The sequence below is a fragment of the Balaenoptera musculus genome, chromosome 3, assembly GCF_009873245.2.
Source record: "Balaenoptera musculus isolate JJ_BM4_2016_0621 chromosome 3, mBalMus1.pri.v3, whole genome shotgun sequence".
NCBI lineage: Eukaryota > Metazoa > Chordata > Mammalia > Artiodactyla > Balaenopteridae > Balaenoptera > Balaenoptera musculus.
In genome coordinates this window covers 126478788-126493385 of record NC_045787.1, presented here as the reverse complement: position 1 = coordinate 126493385, position 14598 = coordinate 126478788, and the positions used below count along the sequence as shown (strand labels likewise).

The 14598-nt window shown below is 40.8% G+C and overlaps 1 protein-coding gene across 1 annotated transcript in view; it reads left to right on the top strand.

Moving 5' to 3' along the window:
* Nucleotides 1–13220, top strand: part of SLC36A3 (solute carrier family 36 member 3) — a 32625-nt gene extending 19405 nt beyond the window's left edge. Inside the window, exons 5-10 of the mRNA XM_036847296.1 lie at nt 1223–1307; nt 2241–2459; nt 4946–5044; nt 5420–5586; nt 8990–9159; nt 11968–13220. Of these exons, the coding sequence (XP_036703191.1) occupies nt 1223–1307; nt 2241–2459; nt 4946–5044; nt 5420–5586; nt 8990–9159; nt 11968–12236 (1009 nt within the window). The 3' untranslated portion in view covers nt 12237–13220. The remainder of the gene's footprint in view (nt 1–1222; nt 1308–2240; nt 2460–4945; nt 5045–5419; nt 5587–8989; nt 9160–11967) is intronic.
* Nucleotides 13221–14598: the final 1378 nt, after the last annotated feature.

Here is a 14598-nt window from a genome sequence, read left to right as displayed (position 1 = left end):
TCCACAACAAGAGAAGCCACCGCAATGAGAAGCCCGCGCACCGCAACAAGAGAAAGCCCGCTCACAGCAAGGAAGACCCAACACAGCGAAAAATAAATAAATAAATAAATAAAATTTATTAAAGTAAATAAATAAATGCATCTCCAAATACGGGACAATTTAAGAATCCAAAAGAATAACGACAATAACAGAGTTTAATATGTTAAATAAAGAATAATTAATGTGAATTTACTGTGATAAAAAAAGAGGAAAGGAGAATATATCTTTCTTAGATGTTAGCTAATAAACTTAGATAAAATGACAGAACTAGAAAATCACCACCTTGCAACCACCAGTGAAATAATTGATTCAGCAAGGATCATCAATGAATGTTAAAACCCTTGGGTTGAGGAGGATAGGCTATTCGTGGCATCTCAAAGTTTTTACCTCCAGGTTGCAAAGTAGGAAATGTACACTTTCAATGGAGAGGCCTAGCATTCGCCATCACAGTGGACATCCTGTGCCTCCCAATGTGATGAAACACACGTACACAGTATCACCTATGTGTGTGCTTGCTTCTCTGAATCACGAGGAAACAGTCACGTAAGTCCACGATGTGGGACATTCTACAAGACAGATGGCTTAGACTCTTCCCAAAAAGGCAATGTCACGGGAAACAAAAAAGGTGGATATGTACAGGGCAGCTCTACCTGAAAAAAAATACTAAACAAACGTAGCCGAATGCCACATATGAAGTGTGATTAGATCCTTAATCAAAAATATTTTTAAAACAGCTATAAAAGATACTTTAGAGAATTGGGTTATTTAAAATATAGACTACATATCTGAGTATATTGAAGTTGATTTTCTGGACATCATAGTCCTAAGGGAGGTATGTTATGGTCTTTAGGGTTGACATGTTATAATATCTGCAATTAATTTTCAAGTAGTTCTGAAAAAATGCACACGTGTGTGTATGTGTGTGTGTGTATGGATAAACACATTCATCCATACATATTTAATGCAGTTAGGGCTAAACTTTAGCAATCAGTATATCTAGTTAAAGAGTATATGGATGTTAATTATACTAGTCTTTCAACTTTTACTGTGGACTTGAAATTTTTCAAAATTACAAAATGAGGAAATATTAAAAATAATAAAAGAAATAATTGTCTCAAAAAAAATAAATGCATTTAAAAATAATTTGTTTCTCCCTCTGTCTGCCTCTTGTTTTCCTTCTCAGGTACACTGTCAGCTTTTTATTAATCATCACCCAATTGGGCTTCTGCAGTGTTTATTTTATGTTTATGGCAGACAATTTACAACAGGTAAAGAGGCCCCTTCTGGGCAGAGGGGGGGAAAGCAGACCTCCTACTGCTAGGGTTGCATTAGCAAAATTGTAGTTTTTGGATCATGGGAAGAGAGGGCTTCATTTCTACTCCCTAGTCAGACTACACTTGGGAGTTTTTTCAGTCCTGGGAATCACTCTTGAAACGGATCATAGGGAAGCCGAAGCAACATCTGAGGAGTGTAACCAGGATGGAAAGAGAGGCTTGCAATCCTGTCCAATCAGAAATAATTGAGAATATTTAGCCTGAAAAGTGTTGGTGAGCTTTTCTTTAGGCGGCTCAAGGTTGTCATGTAGAAGACTTAAATTAAGGCAAACAAGTTGCAACATTGCCCTCATTGCATTCCTAACAGGCATTATAAATCAATCATAGCATTCTTTCTTGGTTTCATGGAATAAAGGAAGCATACTTGTTTTCGTGCACTCAAACAGCCAGAACTATGACAGGCATTATAGATGGAATATTCAAGCAGACAGATTTTGCTCAATATTCAGAGCTTTCTAACCTTTAGGGCTATCTAAAGTTGAAGAAGATATTCCTGTGTAATCAATTACTATTCTCTGGATGTATGCAAGAAAACCATTTGGTACGGAAGACGAGCTTGGGCTAGATGACAAAAGGACCCTTCAGGCTTGAGATTTGATGATTCTAAGGGTTTCTGGTTGTCACAGTCATGGGTACTACAGTTTAGGGTTACCAGATTTGGCAAATAAAAATATATGACACCCAGTTAAATTGGAATTTCAGATAAGCAGCATAATTTTTTTTTACTACAGGTATGTCCTTATGTAATATTTGGGACATACTTTTACTAAAATATTATCTGTTAATTATCTGAAATTGAAACTTAATGGCGTCCTGTGTTAATGTGGCACCTCTAACTACATTGCCCTTCCTTGTGCTCCACATCAGATGGTGGAAGAAGCCTACGTGACCTCCAACACCTGCCAACCCAGGAAGATCCTGGTGCTGACCCCCACCCTGGACATTCGTTTCTACATGCTGACAATCCTGCCCTTCCTGACCCTGCTGGTGTTTATCCAGAACCTCAGGGTGCTGTCTGTCTTCTCAGCACTGGCCAATATCACCACCCTGGGGAGCATGGCTCTGATCTTTGAGTATATCGTGCAGGTCTGTTCCCAAAACCACCACAGAAGGGGGTCAGTGTTCAGGGCTTCTGAGACCCTTGGGGAGGGTCACTGTTGTCATGGGCAGATGAGAGTGAGGAAGGTGACCTCCTGCTCTGAGCAGCCCCTGCCTAAGTGATGCGTCCGTGAACACCTGCCCCACAAGCTATAAAAGCTAGTCACCATCATCATCATTATCGTCACACTGGACAATGGGTCATTCAACAAATAGTTATTGATAGCTTCTATGACCCAGGCATTGTGCAAGGGGTGGGGATTCAGTAGTAAGTAAAATTGATGGGGTGTCTGCTTTCATGGAGGTTACAATCACTTGGGGTAATAAATCTCAATCAAATAACCAAACAAAATTGTAGCAGTGATAGGTTGACAGGGGATACTTGGATGATAAAGGAATTCGATTTACTTTGTGCCAAGTTCTTTACATAGATTAACTCATTAAATCTTCACAATGATGCTATTTTGGAAGTAATACTACTTTATCCTCAGTCCACAGACAAGAAAACTGATAAACAGAAAGTAATTTTTCCACTAATTACAGTCATTTTGCCTCCCAAGCCCATGCTTTGCTATCATTAAGGCCCTGAAATTTCACCATTATAGTTTCATTTCTTTGAAAGCCTCTGTGGTTGTATTAGTTTCCTGCTGCTGCTGTGACAAATTACCATAAATCTGGTGACTTAAAACAACACAAAATTATCTCAGAGTTCTGGAGGTCTCACTGGGCAGGACCTTTCTGCATTTCTTTCTGGAGGCTTGTGGGGAGAATCTGTTTCTTTGCTTTTTCCGGCTTCTAGAAGCTGCCCTCATGCCTTGGCTCATGGCCCACTTCCCTCTTCAAAACCAGCAATGTCAGGCCAAGTCTTTCTCATGCTGCCATCTCTCTGGTTCTCTCTTCTGATTTCTCTCTTCCACTTTTAAAGTCCCTTGTGATTACGTTGAATCTACCCAGGTAACCCAGGATAACCTCGTTATTTTAAAATTAGCTTCAGGGGAAGTATAAAGCATTATCCACCTGTGCATCTCACCTCTCAGTTGTCTCCTTATTTTATTGTACAGGCACAGGAGTGTACAGTAGCTCTGCTGCTGCTCACAGCTCACATTCAAGTGCAATAGCCTCAGTGATGTACACTGTGACCACACCCATGCTGAACCCCTCCATCTAGTCTGACTTAAAGAGGGGCCTGAAATTGCTCTTTGGAAAGGAAGCTATAAAAGGTCCTGTTGTCCTAAGGGCTTAAGAAGTGCCTGTGATAGCAGAGCTCAAAGCCTGAGCCAAGTGTTGCCAGTCTTTGATGAGATTGTGGAAGTAGAACATGCCTCTTCTATTTTTCTTGGAATTTCTACTTTGATTTTGACTCTATACAATTCACGTAACTCACCTTCAAGTTTTGTGATAACTCTGATATCCGAGAGATTTTCCCTTTGTCATTTTCGTACTCTGCCAATTGTATTCCCAAACTTGGATTTGAAATATTTGGAAATTCCCATTTATCTCAAGGGGCTACATGAATCTCTTAGGAATAATTTCTTCTCAAATAAAATATATAATACTGTGAAATAAATAAATAAATTAAATTAAATTAGCTTGATTAGCTACCTTAATTCATTCTGAAAACTTAATTCTCCTTCGCCATGTAATGTAACATATTCAAGGTTCCAGGGATTAGGATGTAGACATTATTCTGCCCACAGGTGTCTATTAAAATACTCATTCCCTCTAGATCTGTGATAGCTACTGTGCCAGCCAGAAGACTTCACGGCTCTGAGAGAAGTGATGGGAAAGAGGTATTAGAGAACTGGAAAACAGAAGACCTGAATTCCTATCTGGGCTGTGCCACTCACTTGCAGAGTGGCCTTGGGCAGTTCCCTTCTTCTCCCTGGGTTCCATTTTCACCACATGTAAAGATGTGGTAAATCAAAATGTAAATATATACACTGTATTCCTTAAGAAGGAATGAAATTCTGATTTATACTACAACATGGATGAACCTTGAGGACATTATGCTTAGTGAAATAAGCCAGCCACAAAAAGACAAATATTATATGATTTCACTTGTAAGAGGTACCTAGAATAGTCAAATTCATAAAGACAGAAGGTCCAATAGGGGTTACCAGTGGGCTGGGTAATAGGGAGTTATTATTTAATGGGTGCAGAGTTTCGGCTGGGGATGATGATAAAGTTCTGGAGATGGAATGTGGTGATGGTTGTACAACAATGTGAAGGCTCTTAATGCCACTGAATTATACATTTAAAAGTGTTTAAAATGGTAACTTTTGTGCCATGTATATTTTACCACAATAAAAATAAGTAACTTGTTTAAAAGATGAGAAGGCTGACTCAGCTGGAGATATCTCATGGGTGCTTCTAACACTGTCTCTGTTGATGTCGGGCAAGCCCAGCTCTCTACCAGATTTGGGGTGACTTCTCCACCTTGGCAAAATGAATGCCCTTCTTCTACTTCCTTTCAGGAGATTCCAGATCCCAGGAACCTACCCTTGATGGCAAGCTGGAAGACTTTCTTGCTGTTCTTCGGTACAGCCATCTTCACGTTTGAAGGCGTCGGTATGGTAAGATGGGTGTGGGGTTTGAGGGAATGGTCCCCAGTGCTCTCTATGAAAGCCAGTCATTGTTCTAGGTGTCCAAATAGTAATATTTATGAAAAGTGCAGAATATGATCTTCTCCTGGTGGAAGGGAAAGTCAGTACCCATTTACAGGGTGCCACCTGCCCCATACACCACACCAAGCCTTGAAGACTGAGTGAGAATTTACCATCAGCCCAGATGGAGTGGGGCACTCCTGGCTGTAGAAAATGTGGGAGAAGATGAAAGGGGGTGTGGCCCCTTCCTGACTCTGGGCTGCCTGGAGAAGGATGTCTGTGCTTGTGGGGGAACCTGCTAGCTTTCTTTCTACCTTTTCTTTCTCAACCTCCTTTCATCTCTAGGTTCTGTCTCTCAAAAACCAGATGAAGCATCCACAGCAGTTTTCTTTTGTTCTGTACTTGGGGATGTCCCTTGTCATCGTCCTCTACATCTGCCTGGGGACACTGGGCTACATGAAGTTTGGGTCAAACACCCAGGCCAGCATCACCCTCAACTTGCCCAATTGCTGGTACGTCCCTGCCCATCTGGGGTTGCAGGGAAGGGGAGGAGAGTCACAGGGTCTGAGCCTTAGCAACAGAATGTGGCATCCCTGAGTTACCATTAGCAACAAATATTAACTGCTAGTATTAGTATTATAATAACAGGTACGTTTAATAACCCAGGCATTGTGTATTATCTCATTTAATTCTCTCAACAGCCCTATGGGTTAGCATTATTATTATCAACTCCACTGAATGGATAAGGAAGTTGATATGTGGAGAGGCTGTAAGTAAATTTCCCAGATCACATTGTTCATGAGAAGTTGAAACTTGAAACTGAATCTGTCTGACTGTATGGTTCAAAGACTGTCAAACAGGAATGATCTGGGAGTGTCTATGAAACTGAAATAGCAACAACAAAAAGTATAACTCCGGAGTAATAATTGAGGGGCCTGCATATGGACTGCTACTTAGGACCCCAATTCCAGAAATGGGCCTAAGCTGCCATTGCTATGCCCCACTCGGTACTTGGACTGGAGTTCTTGCATTCAGTCATTGATTCACTTACTCATTCATTCATTCATCCAGGAAGCATTTTGGGGACTGGCACGTAGCATTCATCAAGTATTAGCTATTGTCATTATTCTGGCAGTATTGGGTGCAGAATGACTAAGCAGTCAGTAGAACCAAGTGTTTAAGAGCACAGATTCTACACCTGAGCAATGGGATTTGATCCTGGTTCCCACGTGACCTTGGATAAGCTAACTTAATCTTGCAGACCTCATTTCCATCCTCCATAAAATAAGGATAATACTCTTGCCTATTTGTATCAGTCAGGATAGGTTATGCTCTGGTAATAAAATAAACCACTCCAAAATCTCAATGGCTGAACACACAAATGCTTAATTGTAAGTTCATGCTACATGTCCATTATGGGATGGCTGGGGCTCAGCTCTGCACCATCCCCACTCCAAGACCCAGACTGATGGAACAGCCACTCCCTGAAACATTGGTGGTTTCCATGGCAAAGGGCACATTGAATCATACCCTTTACCATGAAGCTGCTAAAGCTTCTCTAGGAAGTGACATATGTCTCTTCTGCTCACACTTCATCAGTCAAAGCAAGTGGCCACGCCTCACTCCAAGGGGCAGGGAAGTGAAATTCTACCATGTGTCTGGAAGACTGGGAAGTATTTGGCGAGCAGCGCAAATGACCGCCATGCTATCTCAGGGAGTGACTGTGAGGGTGAATTGGCTTAATATACATAAAATGCTTAGAAAAGTGTCTGGCATGCAGTAAGTGCTCATTGCATGTTAGCTATTATCATTGCTATGTCTCCCCCACAGCCTCGGTCTTTTGGAAGTGAGTAGGATGGTGGGGCATTCATTTCCCATAAGGCCACAGCTGTAAAATGAGAAAAATATCACCAGTCCCACCCACTTCACTATGTTGTGGTAATGACTAGATGAGATAATAAACGTGGAATTTCTTTGAAGTTGTGACTTATTTTATACGAGTAAGATAGCAGCCTAATATGCTGTTCTTATTCTGGGTAATTCGGGCTGCCACTAGCTACCTTGGGCAGGGCGGGTGCTTTCCTTACGGGATATCAGCTGGAAAAAAACGGGCATCAGGTGCCGTGAGGACCTCGCAGCTTCTCTGAACCTGGCTGGTGATGAGATTCTCTAGAAGAGCCTTAAAGAAGGAATGAACAAATATCCCCTCCCAATGAGCAAAAGACCAACAACCCAAGGAGAAATGGGCCTGAGAAAACAGTTCACAGGCAACTCAGAAAGTGACATTTTATATATTTGAAAAGCTACTCTGTCTCCCTCATAATCATAGAAATGCCAATTTTACAAAACACAGTGGCACAAACCAGCATGTGTTCACACACTGTGTTTTGCCAAGGATGGAGGGAAGCAAGCACTCCATTATGCTGGGACAACAAATGCACAATATGTCAAGAGCTACCAAACTTTTATTTTTTATTTTATTTCTTTTTATTGAGGTATAGTTGATGTAATATAAGTTTCAAGTGTACAACATAGTGATTCACAATTTTCAAAGATTATATTCCATTTATAGTTATTATAAAATATTGGCTATATTCTCTGTGTTGTACAATATATCCTGTAGCTCATTTATTTTATACACAGTAGTTTGTATCTCTTAATCCCCTACCCCTATCTTGCCCCTCCCCCCATCCCTCTCCCCACTGGTAATCACTAGTTGGTTCTCTATATCTGTGAATGTGCTTCTTTTTTGTTATATTCATTAGTTTGTTTTATGTTTTAGATTCCACATATAAGTGATATCATACAGTATTTGTCTTTCTCTGTCTGACTTATTTCACTTAGCATAATACCCTCCAAGTCCATCCATGTTTTTGCAAATGGCAAAATTTCATTCTTGTGTATGGCTGAGTAGTATTCCATTGTGTGTATCTGTGTGTGTGTGTGTATATACATATATATATATATGTATATACACACTGCGTTGAACATGGGGGTACATGTATCTTTTTGAATTAGTGTTTTAATTTTTTTTTTCAGTTATATACCCAGGAGTAGAACTGCTGGGTCATACGGTAGTTTTGTTTTTAGTTTTTTGAGGAACCTCCATACTGTTTTCCACAGTGGCTGCACTAATTTACAACAGTGTATGACAGTACCCTTTTCTGAGAGCTATCAAAATGTTAAATCACATATACTTTTACCCAACATTTTTACTTCTGGGGTTGTATACTGTATGTGCATAGGTATATGTACAAGCATATTCTTTACTGCATTGTTTACTGGCAAAAGACTAGGAATAATCTAAATATCCATTAACTGGAGACTGGTTAAAAAATTATAGTATATCCATGCAATTGGAATATCAAGCAGCTATTAAATAGAAGAGCCAGATCTATGTATCTATGTGTACTGATAGGGAACAATCTCTAAGAAATATTTAATGACTAAAAACAGAGATCAATGGTGTGTAGAGGATGCTTCTGTGTGTGTGTGTGTACCTACATTCTGTGTAAGTTTGTATCTACACTATTTCTGGAAGGGCTTCAAGAAAATTGTTCGAAGAGTTGCCTGTGGAGAGAGGAACTGGAGGCTGGGAATCAAAGGTGGGAGGGAGTCCTGGTATGACCTTTGTACTGTGAATTTCACTCCATACAAGTATACCTTTTTTAAAAAAGTAAAAGAAAAAAAAAGAAAGGCACAGATTCCTGAGCCACAGGCCTACTGAATGAGAATCTCCAAGAATGTACACTTTTAATAAGCTTCCCAGGTGGCTCTGGTGGCAGGTCAGGCTGAGTCAGTGGAAGTTAGGCCATTCTATAACTCAACAAGTCCCAACCTCCAAGCAGTGATGAGTCCTGTGCTGCCCTGCCCAGGAGCCACATCAAATTTCACGTGCTGTCCCTCTCCCTGCAGGTTGTACCAGTCGGTCAAGCTGATGTACTCCATCGGCATCTTCTTCACTTATGCCCTCCAGTTCCACGTGCCAGCTGAGATCATCATCCCCGTCGTCATCTCCCAGGTGTCAGAGAGCTGGGTGCTGTTTGCAGACCTGTCTGTCCGCACGGCCTTGGTCTGTCTGACCTGTGAGTAATCTCTACTGTCTACACATAGAAAGAATACATTGACTGGTTTGAGGGAGAAAGAAGAGTCATTTATTCATTCCTATATGCCTCCTATATGTCAGGCACAGCACTGACATTATCTAATACTCATGACAGCCTAACTATGTAATATTACCAATTGAAGGAACTATGACCCAGGAAATTAAGTAACATGCTCACATCATAAATAGCTGCTAAGCGACAGAGCTGGGATTTGAATGCAGGTTGTGCAGCACCAAAGTCTGTGTTTTCCACTGTGCCATATTCCTTCCTATCATAAATTAAGGTCAAGTCCCCTTAAAGTGGTGTTTAACTATAGAGAAAAACCCCAAGGGGCTGATTTGTTACAGTCTTGGAAGTCATTTTCTCCTCCCTTCCTCCGTCCCTCCCTTTCTTCCTTCCTGCTTCCTTCCATTCATTTATCCATTCATTTCCTCATTCATTCTACATCAGGTGCCATTGTAGATGTTTGGGAAACATTGTGAACAGGGCTGGGCAACTCTTTCTCTGAAGCATGTTCAGAGAAAGAAGATCAAAAAAGGTGTCCCATGAAGAATGAGGGAAAGAACTATGGAGGTTTTGCCTGGAGAAGCAAAGTCTTGGGGAAATTCTATGTCTGTTCTCAAACACCTGTGGGATTATTGTGCAAGAGAGAGAGCAAATTTCATCTTAAAGTCTCCAGGAGTCAGCGTTTAAAGTTGAGGGAATCCCATCTCAGTTCAGGGTCAGGAGAAAGTGTGTAAGTCTTGGAGCAGACCAGCAGAACAATATACTATCAGATGCTATACTCCACATAACTGGAGTTCTATAAGCAGAAACATCATACCTGCTTGGCTTAAGGTGTTGTTACAGAGAGTTCCCAGTCTGTACCAAGACATCAGGAACCTGTAAATATATTGTTTTGAGATCATTCCCAATAGGAAGGATGTACGTTGAAGAGAAACACTGAGTAGTTCAGGCCACTTGGTATCAGGGAAAGAGCATCACTAGAGACAGCTGACTTTCAATGACATGTCCTGCTTCTGTTCTGTGCTGAATGACCACTTCTTCCTCTTTTATTCATCTGTCAATTCTGTTATCCTTCATTCAGTAATCATTTGTTGAGCACCTACTATGTGCCTGACATTGTGCTAGGTGCTAGGGATACAGTAATGAATCATGAAAAAGACATGGCTCCTGCCCTCATGAGGCTTAGAGTTTGAGTGGGAAATATATGCAGGCAAATAATTATAGCACATTGTGATGAATGTTAAGATGGTACACAGTGATGTATCAGAGGATAGTTAAGACTGTAAGAAGAGGCTACCCTAAGAGCACCTGAGAAGGTCCTATAACTTAGCCTGGGCCACGTCAGGAAGACCTCTCCACTGGAGTGATATTTCAGTTAAGACCTAAAAGATAATTAGGAGGCAGGTGGAGCAGTGGAGAATGTACCACGTGCAGTGAGCAGGCTCTGCACAGATTGGAGGCAAGTACTTACATATGGCCTCTCTGGAGAACTGAACGCATAAGGAGGGATAAGACACGAAACCAGAGGATTTGGCAGGGCCTAAGTCCTAAGGGACCTTGTGCTAAGGAGGTCAGGCAGTGGGGAAGGGCCCACAGCCATGGGTTAGCATGACCAGATCTGACCCTTCTAGAGCACTCCTCCAGTCCACCTTGCATTATAGCTTTCCTTGAGCGTGTCTTCTCTCTGCCCTGCCTGCATGAGCTCTCCTAAAGAACAGACACTGAATTTTCTCTGTACTTCCTCCAGTAAGCAATTTATTAAATATCTGATAAAAGAAAGCTGTGGACGAGGATCATCCCATCAGAGAGGTGATGGATTCTCAACCGTGAGAGTCTATGAGTCTCTCTCGTTCTCTGATTAGATGTGCTGGAGCAATTTTAGAAAGAGGTGATGTTTTCTTCAAGACCCAGAAAGCTAGTCTGAGTGCTTTCCAGAACTGGTTTTCCCTAATTTATTCATAGGAAAATCATATGGCTGTATAAAGTTGTCACATAATTTATGTTTATTCGTTCAAATATTATCAAAATTGGACTCCCCTCGAAAATCCATGATATATGTTCATTGTATGTATAAAAGATGGAAATCTAAGAGTGTCTATGGAAGAGAAGAGATGGCGAGTGAGCCGCCTAATGCTGTCTGCATGTTTTATGTCCTCCTTAATTACCAGTTTCCTTCTAAGAGTAGGAAAACCAGTGGTTGAGAGTCTGAGAGCAGCAGAGCCATCTCTCATTGTTTATCCATCCTTGCTTCTAGACAGCGACTATATTGTGTAGATTAGTACAAATTCACTGTAGATGCAGTGCCTGGGCAAGAGTCAAGCATTTATCAAGCACATACTGTATACCAAGTTCTTTCACGTACATTAGAGGCCACCTAGTAGGGTGGAGGGGCCTTAGATTGGGCATTTCAGTGGCTTCTCATGTCAGTTCTGTGTGACTTTGGGCACAGCCCATTCCCTCTAGAGCTCTAGATTTCCCCAGCTCTGCAATGAGAAGGTTATAATAGATAGGTGGTAGAGGATCCTTTTCAATAAATATTATATGTGGAAAACCCAATAGATAAAACATAAAAGGAGAGCATGTTTTGGCAGCTAAAACAGAGGTGGGGGTCCAGAGCCACAGTGCCTGTTCTGCTCCAGTTCATAATGGGCTCCTTTCCCACCTCTCCAGTGGTCTGTCAGGCACTTATAGAATTACACAAGTCTCCAAAGAAATGGTTTGTTTCTGGGCTCCCTTCCTGTAGGAACATTCAGCAATTCTAAACTTCTTATTTCCCCGCAGGTGTCTCAGCCATCCTCATACCCCGCCTGGATCTGGTCATCTCCCTGGTGGGCTCCGTGAGCAGCAGTGCCCTGGCCCTCATCATCCCACCCCTCCTGGAGCTCATCACCTTTTACCCTGAAGACATGAGCTGTGTCACCATTGCAAAGGACATCATGATCAGCATCCTGGGCCTTTTGGGGTGCGTATTTGGAACATACCAAGCCCTTTATGAGTTGATCCAACCCATCAACCATTCCATAGCCAACTCTACAGCTGTCTATGCATAACTGTCTATTTTTATTCTGATAGTTCTCCCTTACTCCGATCCCCAATTTGACTTCTATTGTGGATGTTATATACATTCATCAAACCCCAACATCTCTATATTAATTAGTGGCTTCTTTATCTTTCCAAGAGAAATGTAGGTGACATAAGTCAGTACTGATACCTCTCAGGCTATGTCTTTTCTGGTTTTGGATTTCTCTGGAGGCCTTTTGTACCTCTGAACCAAAACCACATTCAACCATTTGTATTATCAGCCTCATTTAATGGGAAAAAGGATGCCATTTGCCCATGATATCCCTGGAAACAGAGACCAAGCAAAAATATAAATGCAAAAGGAGTTGTTTTCTCTATTCTGCAGTAACTACCCTTAAAGCATCAGGTTTAGAAAAGTGTATGTTGGGGGAAGAGGAGTTTCTATTTAGGTATGGTTCTAAGTGGAAGAGTCAAAGAACAAAAATAGTACTTAGCAGTAATTTTTCTAACCAATAGCTCTGACACTGATTTCCGATGGGATCTTTTTTTTTTTTTTTTTTTTTTTTTTTTATCCTGTGGGATCTTGGGCAAGTTTCTCTCCCTGTCCATCTCACTTTCCCATTCTATGAAATGAAGGATTGGACTAATTGGCTATTAAGGGCTCTTCCAGCTCTGACATTCTGAAAGCGAAAAAAAAAGAAAAGAAATGAATTTATCCCTTAACACATGTGTGAAAATTGAAGAGTTTTCTATCAGCAAGTTACCCTGTTGCCCTGGAGATACAGGCATACCAGAAGTAGGTTAAGGGATAAAAACATATTTCTTAGCAATCTTTCATTATGATGACCTCCCTACTGAGAAGGACATCACCTCTCTCTCTTTCTTTTTCTCTCTCCCCCAACCCGACCCCCACATTCTCAGATATCTTAAGGCCACTTAGAGCTGATTTAGGCTAAAGGGGATGAGCAGTTTGTGTGAGGGAAAGGATTTCATCATGTGCAAGGACTACTGACCTTTTTAAAAATAATACTTAGGGCTTCCCTGGTGGCGCAGTGGTTGAGAATCTGCCTGCCAATGCAGAGAATACGGGTTCGAGCCCTGGTCTGGGAAGATCCCACATGCCGCGGAGCAACTGGGCCCGTGAGCCACAATTACTGAGCCTGCGCGTCTGGAGCCTGTGCTCCGCAACAAGAGAGGCCGCGATAGTGAGAGGCCCGCGCACCGCGATGAAGAATGGCCCCCACTTGCCACAACTAGAGAAAGCCCTCACACAGAAACAAAGACCCAACACAGCCATAAAAAAATAAATAAATAAATAAACCCAAAGTTAAAAAAAAAAAATAATAATACTTAGTTTTGGTAAGGGTTTGGAAAAACAATCTTATACTCTGCAGATGGCAGAATACATTTTTATGGCTTTTCTGAAGGATAATTTTTATAATACACAAGTTTTAAAATGCATAGCCCTCTGACCCAATTTCACTTCTGGGAGTTTATCCTAAGAATCTTCTATGTTTGCAAAAATGTATGCATTATTTATGTTGGAAACAAATATCCAACATTAAGTTAAATTATGATTCATCCAGAATAGAATTCTGTGATGACCCCAAACACTGCAAAAATGCACCTATTGATATGCAAATATATTTGTGATTTATCAGTGGGAGAAAAAAAAAAAAAACTGGTTTAAAACACTCTGTGAACCAAAACTAGGCAAAGACATTACAAGAAAATAGAGCTACAGACCAAAATCCTTCATGGAAATAGATGTAAAAATTCTAAACAAAATTTTATCAAATCAATATAATCAATGTAATTCACCATATTAACAAACTAAAAAGAGAAAAATATATGATCATCTCAATATATACAGAAAAACATCTGGCAAAATCTAATGTCTATTCCTAGAATAAAACTCTTGGCAACTAGGAATAGTAGGGAACTTTTACAACTGGTAAAAAGCATCTGTGAAAAATCTATAGCTAACATCATACTTGATAAGGAAAGACTGAAGATCAAAAACAAAATACAGGGACTTCCCTGGTGGCACAATGGTTAAGACTCCATGCTCCCAATGCAGGGGGCCTGGGTTCGATCCCTGGCCGGGCAACTAGATCCCACTGCGTGCCGCAACTAAGACCCGGTGCAACCAAATAAATAAATATTTAAAAAACAACAACCAAAAAAAAAAAAATACACATGTGCATTCTCACCACTTCTATTCAATATTGTACCAGATGTCTAGACAGTGAAATAAGGCAACAAAAAGAAATAAAGTCATCCAGAATGGAAAGGAAAAAGTAAAACTGTCTTTATATGAATTTGATATGATCATCAATGTAGAAAATCCAATGGAATCTACAAAAAAGCTACTACTAATTGATTTTACAA